Consider the following 15,868-nt stretch of genomic DNA (forward strand, 5'->3'; position numbering starts at 1 on the left):
GACACCTGGGATCAGTCGACGGGCAGAGCCTCTCTTTGCCCCCATAGGGATGCCTTTGGGTAAGACTCAAACGCTTGGTTATACAGAGTGCTTCCCCAGGAAACTTATAAAGCAACTCTATAGAGATTTCTAACTTAACGTGTTTGTAGCCAGGCTGTATTACTCATATTCTTGGTATTTGCACGTGCTTTGCAGGCAGTAATTTTATCACTGGCAATCCAAAAGAACTTGTGTATCTATTGCTTCAATAAACTGCACTATTCACTAATCTAGCCGTGAGAGTTCTCATTGAACGCCACGAAATCCCTTAAGTGTGGCCGTGCTAGTTCATGGAACGCGACTAGACTGAAAGTGTGCAGTGTTAAAAGTGTATCCGTAATCATGAGAGTTCAATACATTGAATGTGACTGGACTTATAACACAGAGAATTGGGCATCACTCAGAATCTAAGCCCAGCCGCCCCCAGCCCCTCTGAAATCTGAGGACAAGCTGGAACGTAAGGGTGTTTATTTTCTGACAAATTGCCTTTCCCTTTAGTACGACAGTATGTAAGATGTTCAAACAGGTGATTGTCCTGAAAGGCACAAGGAGCAGTCTCACATTTTAATCGCCCTTAATGAGGCCTCCAATGGAGTACTGTGCCCAGGTATAAGCACTACATTTCAGGAAAGATCATCTGTTGATGGTTATTGAGGCTGAAGAAAAGGCAGAGAACAGATATAAATCTTCAAATATATTAAAGATTTCTGCATACAGGAAGGAAATAGTCTGTTCTCTACATCCAGAACATAATGAACTTCAATTAAAATGCAGAAGGTTCAAGTCTGATAACTGGGAAAACCACTTTATGCCAAGCATAATGAATTGCTAGAATATATCGCTAAGGGAGGTGACAGGTCTTCACAATTGAAAAATCTTTCAGGGAGGGCTAGAAAAACGTCCTCTGGAAATGGCATAGGTATAGCAGACCTCGTCTTGGGGCAGGAACACACACTAATCACTCTTAAAGTCCCTTTTAGACGTACATTTCTATGGCATTGTATAGATCACACTCAAACTGTGTCCAAGTATTGCAAATTAATTGTGGTAAGTATAAGGCAGTAATAATTAATACTTAACTACAAATTTTGAGGAAATGAATTTTCCTTAGGATGTCACTTTTGGTTTTGTTAGCAGTTAAATGAGTATCTTGCATTTAATGCTGGTGTTCACCCTGTTGCTTTCCAAACTTATTTTCTCACTGAATTCAGATAATACATACGGTATTATATCTACTCTTTCAAAAGGCAGATAACTTGTCTTAACTTCAAACATAGCAAGGAGAATGGAAGTGGACTTATCCTCAGAGAAGTCGCTTCTGCTGGCCTCTTGTCTGGTAATTTTTTACAGGAGTAGGCTTTTTCCCCCCCAAAAAACCCCACTAACATACATTTAAGACTTTGAATTTTTGTGAGACACTGGAGGAAGAGGCTAGTGACTTACAAGAAATAATTTATCTGGAAGAAGTGGAGAAAACACGCCGGGTAGGATTTAGAAAGTATCTAGAATGTGGGGTATATGCCTCGATCTGGAAATCCTAGTTCCATACTTTCTAGGATCTAAGTTAACCTGTCATTCTTCAGCATTCTAGAATTCTTCTGTTTAGCACAATTTAAGAGCATATTTGGAAATAAGCGGTCTGTTTATCAGCACATGGCACATAATGATAGTATAGCTTGGTACAGTTCCAATCTTTGTACTTCAGAAGCATTTTGGATGAGATTTCAAGTTGAGAGAAGAGTATTACAGAAAGAGAACTCTAATGCTTACTTTGCTGTTTGTTTTCTTTTTTTTATTCCCCTTTATTTTCTTTTAAGCTTTTAAATAACTGTGGAAGCTTTCTAAAAAAACCTGTCATTGCGAAGATATTTAGCCCAAATTACGACATTTTATTGGAAATGTTTGAAGAACTGGATAACTGCAGACGTATATGTGATGAACACATTAAAAAGGTATGCCACAATGCGAATAAAAGATTATATTCTTGTTGGTTCATCATGGCTTAATTTCTGTTCTAATAAGCAGGCTGAAGAAGGGAAGGAAATAATTAACAAAAATATGCCAGTTACTTCAGGAAACCTTAAATGGTCTAAAGAACTGAAGGAACAAAGACAGATATTTTGGTCCTGCTCCTTGTCTCTGCCTCACCCATAAGTATTCAGAGTCACTGATTGAGTGGAAAGTTAACAGCCTTTAAATAAGGCATTGCTAATCACTGAACAAGTGTGATCTGCATGATATGGTCTCTTACCCAAGTGAATTTACACATCCATGTTGTGCATTTGTACAGTTCAAGTTTTGCGGTATATTCTGGAAACTTCCTGTTTCTGCATTGAAGTGCATTTGGTAATACTCTCAGAACTGCTTTTTAAGAACTGCAAGAGATTTGCTTGAGGATTTTTTTGGACAAGTCAGTAACTAACAAAACCAGGAATTTTACTGCTTTAGGACAGCACTAACATATTCCATGTAAACAGTATTATTGTTCTATGGTGAGAACAGTTTCAAAGATACCTATGTGGGACCTAGACATCCAAGTTATTTGAAAATTGTGCCCCGTTTCTCCCTCCTTTCCTGATCCTTCAGTAAACATGCTTTTAGGTGCAGCACAAAGGATGGAAAGCTCCTGTAGGAGAATTAGACCCACCTGAATTAAATTATTGAGTAACAACTGTTCCAACTGTTGGCCACTGACATAGATACTAAGATACAATGGGGGCAGAGCCTCCTTTTTTACCAGAATTTTATTGTTCTCAGCATTCTCACTTCTTGCTTTATGTATCTTTTTCCCCTCTGGTTCAATTCAATAAGGCTATGGCTAGCTTAAAAATGGCCAGCATACATAAACTTCATCTGAAAATGAATAATGTGGGAAACTAAAACTTTTCACCCTAATTTGATTGTGAATTGCTATCATTAAATGAAGAAAACTGATGAGGTATGGCTTTTTTCCTTGCATGTCTTAGAAAGTCCAGAGGCTGCTTTTATTTCTCAGCAATATGTGGAGATGTTGAAATTCCTTGACCAATATGAAGATCAGACCTATTGTGAATGGAAAGTTCAGGTGGATGAAATTTGCCAGTTTAATTTAGACCAACCGCTAATTAAGTGCAATCCCAAAAATGGCATCCTGAGTGAATTTTGATCCTAAGGTATGTATGTATAATTGTAATTAAATCTGTATCCAATCCTTTTCCTTGACTTCACAGTAATAAAGTGACCCAGGGTATGAGTTAAATCTTAAAATCTTAAATCTTACTTATTTCTCTGTCTTTGTTTTCCAGTTGGGAAATCTAGGTGCCCTATACCTGCTCAAGGGACAGTTCTTACTTTAAACAGTAAAGAAGATTATTACAGTAGTAAACGGTTTCCCCAGAGACACATGGCAGAATATAATAAAGACAGTTAGCTCTTACTCTGTAAAATGTAGTGGTTCTTTAAGTTACCAAACTTCAAAAAGCCCTTAAATTCCTACCCTTAAGTTGCTGAATACTAATTAAAATATATCTCCTGTATACTTTCTTATACTCCAGTCATCAAATAAATATTCTAAAGCCTTTGCACCTGAGATTAAATACGAAGTAAAGAAAAAGTTGTGTTGAGGCTTCTGATAGCATAAATATAAGCTAAACTGTTTCTTTCCTTCTTCTAGCTAGTGGCTTTATTGAGAGAGGTGAAATAACTCTTGGTGTTGAACCAGCCCAGCATTCCAGATTCTAGCTATATATGAGAAAAGGAACAGTTTTGCAAAGGTTTGTGGTGGGATATGTTAGCAATGTGTGTTTTAACATTTTTAGTTTGTTTTTCTTCCCCCCGACCCTTGCAAATTGCATGTGTGTTTGCGAGCATGTGCATGGCTCTAACTATCCTGTTGTTGAGAGGAAATACTGCGTCTTTGTCTAACAGAATCCCACCCACAGCTTACACTTCAGCTTGCAATGCTGGCCGCAGCTGAGCATTAGGTACCTGGGGGCACTGCCAGTCTGGATCTTCCAGGCTGTGGGTCTGATTGCCTTCCCATAGCTTACTTTCTACCTGGCAGCCTGTTCTGTTTAGAGACATTCAAGGTGGGCATGGCTTCCCTCTCATAGTCTATAGACCTCCGTCCAATAGCTGTTTGGCCCAGCAAAGTGCATAGTATCGCATGTGGGACATTAGAGGGATTTCATCCTGCATGTGTCTTTCTCCTGGACAGTGTATCGGAAACCTTGAACTTGTTGCTCAGCTGTACAACAGACTAATGCAGACTACTCTGGAGGTTAGAATATCCTCTGATTGAAGAAGAGCTAAGAACTATTGATGACCAGCTAAAAGAAGCAGAGGAAATATGCATGTGGCAGGTGACAACCCACTGGGACTGCATCAAATGACTGAAAAAATCAGTGTGTGATTTGGAGCAGAGAGTTCACCAATCAAAGGACAAGGTTAGGTCAAGCCAGGGAATTATGAACGCTTGGATGGAACATGCCCTCTTTTTCAGGAAAGGTAAAAAAGAAGCTCTATTATACCTGGATGACAAAGGAGAAAGACTTGCTAAAATATAAAAAGTGCTGCAAGAAGGTAGCTGCCAGATCCATCATCCTGTAGAGGTAATGGCCAAGTGAGCTGTATTTTGATGCGGTGACATGGGTGTTAAATATTTGACTAATAATACTTGGTCAATTGCATGTTTTTGTTCAATTATTTGTATAGTTGCACAAACTGCACAGAAGTTAAGACTGACATTTGAAGACAAATAGGGAGAAGAGAGAACAATTTTGGCAACATCTGAGAAGAACGTAAGTGCTTTTTTAAGATGGTAGATTGGGAATGACTGGCAAGCTGCAGTCGCGATACTGCTGCTGTCTCATTTTTGTCGCCCTGAGCTATGTTGCTCCTGTGATGCCCATGGGTAAAGTCACTTCTTCTACAGCTGGAGAAACAGTCCTGAAACACTTTCTTGCACTAGACATATTGTGAAATGTGAATATTGCTTCCTTATATGTGTAATTAAAAATATACAACAGATAATTTAATTCACTGGTTTACTTATGAATGCTAAATCAAATTATAATATCCTTAAATATGAACTGCTGTGTTACATGACTGCAGGTGATATGTCGTACAGTGACTGAGTCAAAGAACTTAACTTGATTAAGAAGTGAATGCAGAAGAAGGGGTCTTTGTCTCTTTGCCCCGTTTTTGCTAATTTTTTTTGAGGGACCTGCTTCTGTGTCTACTGCAATGAATTTTTGTGTCTGTTAGTAACACTAAGATTAATGTTGATATCTGAAGAGTACCTTTTAGTTCACTTTCAGACATGATTTTATTTGTATTATTGCCTTTATTTATAATATTGATATTGATTTAAGAAGGATATCAAAATAAAGGTTTCTTTTTAACATTTAGTTAAATATAACAAGGGTTGATACTGCAATACAAAACAAACATGCGGAAGTATTCTTGCAAAATGTGGATATTTCATCAAAGTTGCTCTGTTGTATGATAGTTCTCTGCCAACCTGTAATCTTTTCAATGCAGGGATACCTTCACCCTTACACTGAGTTTTGCTAGCGTAAATGTGATTCCAAGGAGGTTCAGGAGCCTCCTACGCTGACAAAAGTACGGTCCAGGAGCACACTTGATTCAAGAAATATTAGTGTGTTGTTTTGCGATATACATCAAGTATATAAAATAATACTGAAACAAGGAGACATGCTGAATGAAGATATACATAAACACAACCATATATTAAAGTACTTTTCTATTGTTGTTTCTCTGTTTGCTTATTTAGGGAAATTTAAAGCTCTTCAAAGCAGATTCCTCCTCAGCCTCTTGGAAGATTTATACAGAATACATTGATGACGTTGTGGTCAATGATTTATGTAACACTGTAATGCGTTCTTTAGACTTCTTTTTGGACAACACAGAAGACAATTTGAAGCCAGCTCCACTTTCTCAAGCACAAATGATCCTTAATGGCACAGAGATTCATTTAAAACTTCTCTAGATGAAGAGGCTGGTGATGGTTTTTATGACCTAGTAGATGAACTCCTGGGTGATGTTTTCTGACTGTCTGCCCAGGTGAAAAGGGAAGCAGCACACCTGGGATCAGAACATTACCAGGTACAGCTTCTCCTCTTGTGTTTGGAAATAATGAATTCAGTTAATTGTAAGCTGCAGGAAGTTTATTTTTAGTTGCAAACTCGTTTAATAGCATCTGTCTTCAAATCCTGAGCCTCATCTGTTCTCTCAGTTATGCAGTTGATAGAGGCATAGTCCCATTCATTTCCAAAGGCTTACTCATGCATTCACCCACTTCTGCAGCTGTGAGCAGCAGAATGAAGTCATCCATTTTACGCAAAGCTAATTTAGATTAGCTGAATACTTATCTCTTGGTTCCTGTGCTGTGAGCTTCTGTCTTGGGTGCCATGTTGAAGTCTGTAAATCTGCACATAGTGGAAACTTAATCTCTTGGGCAAGTAAGGGAGCAGCCACTAAATGAATCGGTGGATGAGAATTATATATGGTCCATGAAAAGTTTGGCTTTAAATAACTTGCAAAGGATATGTTTTAATTTGGTTTTATGCATTCATATAACAACCCCAAAATAGGAACAGCTGGGTGAATTATAATTTTTCTTGCTAATAGATCTCTGGGGAAAAGGGGTGGAATTCCAGTCTTTCATTTGCATGTAAATTTAACCAATTGGTATTGCTGTCTCGCTTACTGAAATGACAAAACTTTTCTTTTGGTGCCTAGAATGATATGAACAACATGTTTGATCTGCCTGAAATCAGGCAGGAGATTATGGAGACAGTGGCAAATGTTACCAGCAAAGCCTTGGAGTACAGAAGATCTCTTGCTAGCTACACTTCTCTCTGGCTGGAGGATCAATATGCATTCGTGAAGCAATTCCTTCTCCCTGGTCATGGTTTAACATCCACAAAGATACCTCTTACTGACAAAGTCTCTCAACAGCCTCTCACTGTTAAACTGTTTAAAGAGCAGGCAAGAAAGCAGCTAGACTTAATCGGCTGTTTAGTGGAGGGTGGGGGGGATTGGAGGATTATATGCATCTATTTCTCTCTCTTCTGCTCTAGTTTGACATCTATGAAAAAATTTTACGTTCAGATAAGCAAGTTTGAAGATGCTAACATTTTTGAAAGTTTGTTTAAAGTGGATACAAAGCCCTTCAAAATGAGCTTGCTAAACATTATTAAGAAATGGACGTGGATGTTTAAGGAGTATCTCTTGAGATTTGTCATCATTAGGTAGTATGGGATGCATGTGTGCATGTTTACATGCACTAAAGGAATAACTATAAGCTTGGGGTCTTTTTACATGTAATACTTCAATGAGCTGGGTTTGCAGCTTTTTTATTTTTATTTTCTTAGTGTATTTTTACTGGTTGCCCTTTTTTTTGTGTTTTTGTTTGTTTGGGGTTTTTTTGGTTTTTGTTTGTTTTGTTTTCCAGATATTGTACTTGCATTTCCTGTTGGGTTAATTCTCAGTAGTAGCACTTGCCACCCCTGGAAGTCAGGCCCAAAATGTCTTAAAATGATAACATAAAACTGTATTATTTTTATTTTATAAATAACTATTTATTTTGTAAAACAGTGTAAGTAGTACCATTAGAGCTTACTACATGTTTATTCACTATAGTAGGGAAGGTTTGCTCTGTTTGTAACCTTATCTTTCTCTCTTTGGTAGTCTGACTGATTTAGAAGAATTTATAAAAGTGACAGATGCTGGACTTCAAAGAGAGGTGACTGAAGGAGATTATTGTGTGCTGGTAGAAATCATGGGCCATCTCTTGGCTGTGAAAGAGAGGCAGACAACTGCTGATGAACTCCTTGAACCTTTAAAAGAGATGGTTGCACTGTGAGAAAGCTATGAACAGAAGATACCAGGCCAAGTTTATGCTCAGTTAGAGGTACTGTAGAAAAAGTAGTATTTCATGTTTACATATGTGTGTATATGATCCCAAAATAGCAGTATTTGGTCTCAGTGATGCAAAATGATCCCATTCTCCTCTTTCCTCTCCTTCTCAAGTGCCAGCCATAAAACCAGGTAGCTTTTCTTATGTTCTTTAAAAGACTTTTTTTATGTGAATGATGGAAAATCTGTTCAAAAAGAGATCTGTTACATTTTGTTCTGATGAGGTCTGTAGTTATTTTTTGCTTTTTTTCCTTTTCTTTCTTTTTATCTATTGAGCAAATCATGTTCACATTCATAAGCCTCCTCCCAGAAGCTGAGCCATATAGAAACTCTAGTGAGTGTATTTCCTATGTTGCTTCACCTTCTTAATAGTTAACTGTAGTTTGGGACACTGTTCGAACATGGATACAAAAGCTGGGACTTGATGCCTGTCAGGTGATAATTGTCTTTCAGACATTCTCAGCCACTTGTTTCTATATATATTCTGCCCCACACCCATTCCAGCTGTAATTATTTTGGGTGGCAAGTGAAATTGGGTGAATTAACTGAATTAAACAAAACTTGGTGGTAAGAATAGGTGGGAAAGCAAGACAGCTGCAGTGGTCCCTGCTGACACTAAAAGAAGACCTTATTAAGCTATAGCTTTGAGATCACTGCCTGCATATGAGAGACCTTTATTGTTTTGGGAGATGCACTGCCCTATAAATAGTGTTGAATAGAATTGGGTAGAAGTTCAACTAATGTTTTTCATCAGATAAGCTAATTAGTCAAAATGAAAACTTCTCACTAGTTTCAGTGAGTTTTCCACTCCACAATGGAATTTCTATTTCTGGTCCAAACCAGATTGAGGGGATGACTGGGAAAATAAAGGTACAATTTTTGATGTATACCTTAAACTAGTCTTCTAGTTACTGTGAAGTGACTTGGTTTCAGGCTTCTCTTTCTTGTACGTTTTTTGACACGGACAAAAAAACCCGTCAAGGTATTTTTTTCATCCTGATGGAATGTTTTTTTTTTTTCACATAGTTTGCTGACTGTTTTTTCTAGAGATCTTGGGGAGATTTGTAGAATGAGAAAGCTATTTCCAGGTCAGATTTATATGTAAATGTGTTAAGGCAGCAGAAGTGGAGCTCTCTGTTTTACTTTGTAGAAGAGTCCCAATATATTTTTGAATGAAGTTTTATATGATTATACATAAAATAACTGAATTCATTAAGTTCAAGTAGTTTGATTACCAGTGATCCATAAAAGTAATTATTTTACAGTTCACAAAAGTTCTAGTAAAAGCTATGATGTACAGTATAGCTTGTGGTTCAATAAATCCTCCACTATAATTTCTTAATGGGCAGGTGTTGGGGTATCCTCACTGTTAATACATCAGTAAAATTTGTGTATTTCTGCCGTGTGTGATATTTTTTCCCTCCAAAATAATGTTACTTTGTTAAATAGGAATTTCCTGAAAAATGGAATGCCGTTAAGAAGAGAGCTGTGTAGGTAAAGCACAAAGTAACTCCTCTTCAGGCATCTGAGGTTGCAGTTATCGGAAGAAAATGCACTTTACTTGAGGTATGTTGAATTCTGTGATCAGTCCTTTTTTTATCTTTTTTTAATGAGAACATGATCAGTGACAGGTGTCATTACCTGTGTTTCATCAGGGGAAGCAGATGGAATTCAGAGAAAGGTTTAAAATGAATGCTCTCTTTCAGTTTGATGCAGAAAATGCATATGCTTGTCTCAATAAGGTAATGGGGAATCTCAGAAAAACATATTTGCTTGTAATATCTCAGTAATAAATCTGATGATATTTTCATGTACATATTAAAATTTTTGTGGTTTGTGGGTTTGGGGTTTTTTTGGGGGGGTGGTTGTTTGGGGTTTTTTTGGGGGGAAGGGTGGGGTTTTTTGTTGGTGGTGGTTTCCCCCCCCGCCAAGAAGCTGGTATGATTCTAGCACCACCAAATCTAGGTTTCTCTTGTTTCTCTTCCAATGTAACGTATGCTCATTGATAAAATAAAAAATTTCAGAATACTTGTTCGTATTCTTTATTCATGTTCTTTTTAAAAGTCAGCATAATGTGCTCTTGAATACAGTAATCAAAAATGGAAGATTTAGTGGATCTTTTTAAAACATCGTGAAGGGACTTTATTAGCATTTATGCAACTTTAAAGTAAGGAGAAGTGGTTTAATAAGTTAAAAGATTTATTACAAGAGTATAAATTAACTGTTTTCTATGCAGCTTTTCTTTTTATGATTCAAATGTGGAGTCCTTTGTACACCTTTTGGGTGCTTTCAGAGACAATGCAAATGCAGATTTTTAACTGCAGTAATTACTCTCAGCTTTCTTACATCGAATCATATACACAGGATCTATGGAATTCACTGCCAGGTTTAGGTAAGCTCAATATACTGTATAACCATACTTCTATTGAGTGCTCTTTTCCTCTTCAAGGCAAATGAAGAGCTTGAGATGCTGGAAAAATACATGTTACTAACCCAGGAATCTGCAAAACTATTTGAAGTAGCTATTCCAGACTACAAGCAAATGAAACAATGCCAAAGTGTGGTTACTCAAGAAATTTTGGGGTATTAGTGTTTATATAAATGTAAGATTTTTTTAAAAAAAATAATTATAAAGTTAGACTATATTTTGAATGTTATACTTTTAACTTCCTCCTAGAAATGTTTATAGTTTTGATTAAAAAAAAAAAAAAGTTTAAAATACTGAAGACTTTCATATTCCTTTTGGTTTTGAAATTATAGTTGGTATGTTTCAGGAGTAAAAATACCTCTGTTTTCCAGTTAACCAATTTCAAGATAATCCCAAAGCAAAACAGCCTTTGTAGTTTAATTTTGAGCTTTTTTAATACCAGTAACTTGCTTGAATAATTAAAATCATTGAGTAAAAATTCAGAAAGCCAGAAAATTCCACTTCAGAACTGAGGATCGTAAATTTGAAAGCTGTAGAAGTCTAGAAGCAAGAGTCCAGAAAAGTCAGTGTGTACAGGCCTGTATGGGAAATCAGCCTTGTAAAGTTCTGTTTACCTCAAGAAGTTGTTTTTCGTAGGTAAGGTTAAAAATATATGTACTAGATTTTCTTTCCATGATTGTTTGTCCAGCATTTGTATTGCCAGGAGGGGCTGCAGAACAATTTCTGCCACATCTCCCGGGTGTATCTGTGTATTATCAGTGGATGTAGTTCTGTGTTTAGTAGCGCAAGAAAGGTATGTATAGCTATCAGAAATTGAAGTGTGAAATGGTTTAAATGCTTGGCTTTGGGGTTGAATTTTGAGAAGATGGGTTATTTTGTATGCTTTCTAGGTAGTGCTGGTGTAGGGTTGGAAAAAAGAAGGTCAAGGAGCTATTGCTGTGTGATGGGCTTTTCCCCTGCATCCATTCATCTGTTATATAGCAGAAGCTTGTCTTTACCAAATGTTGTTGACACTTTTATCTGTACTTTCTGTTTCAGAGCAGCATTGATGATTGGACTAAAACCCAGTGGAGACAGATTAATGTGGAACAGATGGTTGTGGAGCTCAGAAGGTTTGCCAAGGCAGGTTCCATAGCTGTCTCTTTCTGCAATTTATCTGTCTTGGTGCCACCCCTTCCTCACTCTTCCCACCCACTTTGACGTTTCAGTGGATCTGTTACTTGCGTCCAAACTGAGCGTTCTGGAACATGTTTTGTTTTGAGGGCTTTCTTTTAAAACTTTATTCTTCTCACGGAGTTTCCAGTCCCTGTGGAGGTACATGGTAAAACCCTGTTGTCACCTCTCTGAATTGAGGCAGTATGTGAAAGAGTAAAGAAAGTGGGGTTTTATGACAGGCCCCACCAGAAGAAAGTAATTCTTTTTAGAGACAGGTGGAATTTCCAGAGGTTTATCTGCTCTGCTCTTAGACATAGCTCCAGAGTGTTGGGAGTTGCAGCAAAGATGCTAATTTTTAAAGGGAGGGCACTTTCTTTGCTTGAAGTATTTGCAATGTTTTGTTGATAGTAGCCTTGCAGAAGACAGTTCCAGTGGGACAAGGGAAGTATGAAGCAAAAATACAGCAACAAAGGCGCCCAGACTATTTGCAGGACACTAAAGGAACAGCTGTGATTCATAAACAGAATACTGGTTGAGTATGGAGGAAGAAAGCCTTGAACCTAATGGGTATAAAGGATGAAGTTCAACAAGGCCAAGTGCCAGGTTCTGCACTTTGGCCACAACAACCCCATGCAACGCTACAGGCTTGGGGACGAGTGGCTGGAAAGCTGCCTGGCAGAAAAGGACCTGGGGGTGTTGATCGACAGCCGGCTGAAGATGAGCCAGCAGTGTGCCCAGGTGGCCAAGAAGGCCAATGGCATCCTGGCCTGTATCAGAAACAGTGTGGCCAGCAGGAGTAGGGAGGTGATCACGGCCCTGTACTCGGTGCTGGTGAGGCCGCACCTCGAATCCTGTGTTCAGTTTTGGGCCCCTCACTACAAGAAGGACATAGAGGTGCTGGAGCGTGTCCAGAGAAGGGCGACGAAGCTGGTGAGGGGTCTGGAGCACAAGTCTTCTGAGGAGCGGCTGAGGGAACTGGGGTTGTTTAGTCTGGAGAAGAGGAGGCTGAGGGGAGACCTTATGGCTCTCTACAATTACCTGAAAGGGGGTTGCAGAGAGGTGGGTGCTGGTCTCTTCTCCCAAGTGACGAGTGACAGGACAAGAGGACATGGCCTCAAGTTGCGCCCGGGGAGATACAGACTGGATATTAGGAAAAATTTCTTTAGTGAGAGAGTGGTAACACAATGGAATAGACTGCCCAGGGAGGTGGTGGAGTCACCCTCCCTGGAGGTATTCAAGGAGCATGTGGATGTGGCATTGTGGGACGTGGCTTGATGGGCAGGGTGCTGTGTGGTGTGAGGTTTTTTTTTTGTTTGTGTGGTGGGGTTTTTTTGGTGTTTTTTTTTTTGTAATGGTTGGACTTGATGATCTTACAGGTCTTTTTCAACCTTAGTGATTCTGTGATTCTTTACACATTTGTTTCATTCAGGAATAAATAGTTTTCATTGCATGCCCAATTAGTAGTGCTTTAAGTGAAGAATCAGACTTACAGCAGATGTCTTGGCTTAAACTGCTTCAAAATTACCTGACTTTACTTAGCCCATTATGATACTGGGGGTCATATGCTGTGATAGTGGTGGTGAAAGTGAGGAGATGGTTCAGATAAGTGTTCCCCTTCTGCTTTTGCATCATTCACTGTGGCACATATGGCAGGTCATGGAACAAAGAAGATGCTGATCACTTGTGTCATGTTCATCACCCTCTGGTGTGCATCTGAGTTTCTCTTACCCCTCTGAATGGTGGCTTTGAATATATTAAATTTATGGATACTTTTATCTGCAGTGACATAATTAATAAGAAAATTAGTCTTAAATCGTCAGGGTTGTGGTAAAGTAAATGGCTCTGATCCAACTGTAATCATAAAATCACTGTGTAAATGTGGTGTTAATACAGTTCCATTACTTTAAGTGCCATACTGGAAAGTATGTTTCCAGAGCTTTTGCTTTATCTGTCATGTAAACCAATGACCCCAATAAAATCTTTCCTAGGCTGGTGCTAACTACAACGGTCCCACGCATCCGCACATGAAACAGGAAGGTAGAGTTTTCTGGCAAACCTCCTAAATTTTTCTTATAGTTATCAACAAGGTGGCTGTTAATGGCAAGTAATTATTGCAATTATTTTAATCCTATTCCTTAGGAAATGCAGTCTTTGGATAAAGACATTTGTTCCTGGGATGTATATAGGGGCTTGGAGTTAAAGGTGAAGAATCTGAACTCATCGCTGAGAGAAATATTGGAGTTGCAAAATCCTGCAATCAGAGACAGACACTGGTACCAGGTCACAAATGTGACAGGAGTAAGTATTCAGCCAGAGAGACCCTGGTGATGGTCTTTCACGCTCTACCCATAGATGCAGCAGTACTGGCAGTAGTGGCTCTGCCACATATCTGACAACTGCTCCACATGTAAGTGGAGCAGAGATTTAGGTTTCAGATCAAGGCATCTTGTGGGTTGAGAAGCAAATTTGTGGTCTCTGCTCTGACAATAGGACCCAACTCTGGGAAGGCAGACCTGGCTTGCTAAATTAGAGGGTTCTTCCATACCTGGCTGTCTCCCTTGCTGAGCCTGAAAATAGCACTAAGCTGGAAAGGTTCTCTGTCTTGTCTGGGACAGGGGAATACTTCCCAGTAATAACTTCTGTTAAATATTTACAAGAAAACCAAGCAATGTGGCTAGAAACTTTCCTGGGTAGTGAAAGAGAATGTTTCTTAATAGCGAACAGAGAAAATGATGGGCAGAGAGAAATGGAAGGTAAGGAAAGAAAGACCGCCTGAAATATCAGCCTACTAGTAAATTTTTTAAGAATTAGTGCATAGGGAGACTGTTGACCTGACAGTAATTGGGGAGAGGAGGGGTAAGAGGGGTGCCAAAAGGAGGAGAGTTGTATACATTTTACCCAACTGTTGATAAGATAGCTGGAAAACCAAAGAAGTTTGTATGAATAAAAGAAAAAGTTATTTCAATTTCTCAAGAACAATCCCAGTGGTTTTGGTTCCTAGGGTATAACATGGGCCAGTTGTTGGTTTTCAAAATGTGAACAAAAATTTTTTTAACAGTTTAAAAAAAAAAAATTGAAGTTCAATTTTCAATCCTTTTTAAAAGGAAGAAACTGGAATGCTGAAAGAAAAACACAGAAGAGAGTGAACATATCAGAATGTTTCTATTACAATATACCAAGCATTTTTCACATGCAGTTTTAATAAAAGCACATTTTAAATTATTTTTAATGCAGAAAGCTCCTAAACAGACCTAGCACAACATTGTTGTGATTTTTTTTTAAAAAATGAAAAAATGATTGACTGTCATCTTTTCAAAGCCTTGATTAAAATTTTAAAGTTTTTTTTAATTGATATCTTAGAAAACAGTACAAAATATGGCAAATACCCCCACCACTCCCCAAGATTTCTAGTGTGCAAATACTGTGTCTGTAGCTTACATCAACTTCAATGGCAGCTGTGCAAATAAACTTGCCTTTTAGAGTTATAATCCACAATATCCACAGTACAAGACTAAAAAAAAAAATACAGTAACAGCATCAAGAAATATTTCATCTAGGCTGATTAAATTCACAGTTTTCGTGCAAATCTGAAAGTATATCCAGGATCTAGAGTGCATATAACTTATTTCATTGTTTTTTACTTGGATTCCTTTTGAACACTGTGTTATATGCTTATGTCTGATTTTTCTTATTTGTTTACTTATTTTGCTATCTGCTGTCTCTTTGATTTATAGGTCAGGCTTTTAGTAGCAGAAGATACTACCTTGACAGACCTTCTGGGACTGCAGCTTCATAAAGTAGAAGATGAAGTCCAGAGTATAGTTGACAATGCTGTGAAAGAGCTGGGTACTGAAAAGGTGAGAGGTGCCCATTTTTTCTTTCTGTTTTTGCAGAATATTATGTAGCAAACTATTTGTTTGATTAAGTTTTGCTTCAAGAAATTAATGATAGAAGTGAATATTTTCATGTGACTTACCTAGGGAGCAAAATTCACAGCCTAGTGAAACTAACTTCTTGTCTGTGGTGTACTTTACCACCACTGTGAATTATATTTAATTAAGGTTCTCAACTCAAAATATGAAATGTGATATGTATAGACAGATGTTATTACTACTCTTCTTTTTCCCAGATTCTGGCAGAAATCAGCCAAACACGGGCTGTCATGGAATTTTCTTACAAAGAGCATCACAGGAATGAAGCTCCTTTAATGAAGTCAGATGACCAACTGCTTGAAACTTTAGATAACAATCAAGTAAGGACTTAATTAATAGAAATACTACTAGTATATCAATACTATTCACTCCCTTGATACAGTTGGTTAGTTAA

General features: G+C 38.0%; 1 protein-coding gene across 1 annotated transcript in view; it reads left to right on the plus strand.

Annotated features, from left to right (window-relative positions):
- The window catches only part of DNAH11 (dynein axonemal heavy chain 11), a 162,531-nt gene that overhangs the window by 17,841 nt on the left and 128,822 nt on the right, over positions 1–15,868 (plus strand). Inside the window, 22 exon segments of the mRNA XM_059818829.1 lie at positions 1,857–1,991; positions 2,065–2,162; positions 3,010–3,171; positions 3,173–3,191; positions 3,692–3,753; positions 3,755–3,791; positions 4,235–4,300; positions 4,302–4,628; positions 5,813–6,008; positions 6,011–6,144; positions 6,781–7,029; positions 7,122–7,142; positions 7,144–7,292; positions 7,732–7,954; positions 9,409–9,525; positions 9,615–9,701; positions 10,409–10,512; positions 10,514–10,562; positions 11,426–11,509; positions 13,682–13,840; positions 15,277–15,399; positions 15,672–15,794. Of these exon segments, the coding sequence (XP_059674812.1) occupies positions 1,857–1,991; positions 2,065–2,162; positions 3,010–3,171; positions 3,173–3,191; positions 3,692–3,753; positions 3,755–3,791; positions 4,235–4,300; positions 4,302–4,628; positions 5,813–6,008; positions 6,011–6,144; positions 6,781–7,029; positions 7,122–7,142; positions 7,144–7,292; positions 7,732–7,954; positions 9,409–9,525; positions 9,615–9,701; positions 10,409–10,512; positions 10,514–10,562; positions 11,426–11,509; positions 13,682–13,840; positions 15,277–15,399; positions 15,672–15,794 (2,724 nt within the window).

This window comes from Gavia stellata, chromosome 6 (genome assembly GCF_030936135.1).
Source record: "Gavia stellata isolate bGavSte3 chromosome 6, bGavSte3.hap2, whole genome shotgun sequence".
NCBI lineage: Eukaryota > Metazoa > Chordata > Aves > Gaviiformes > Gaviidae > Gavia > Gavia stellata.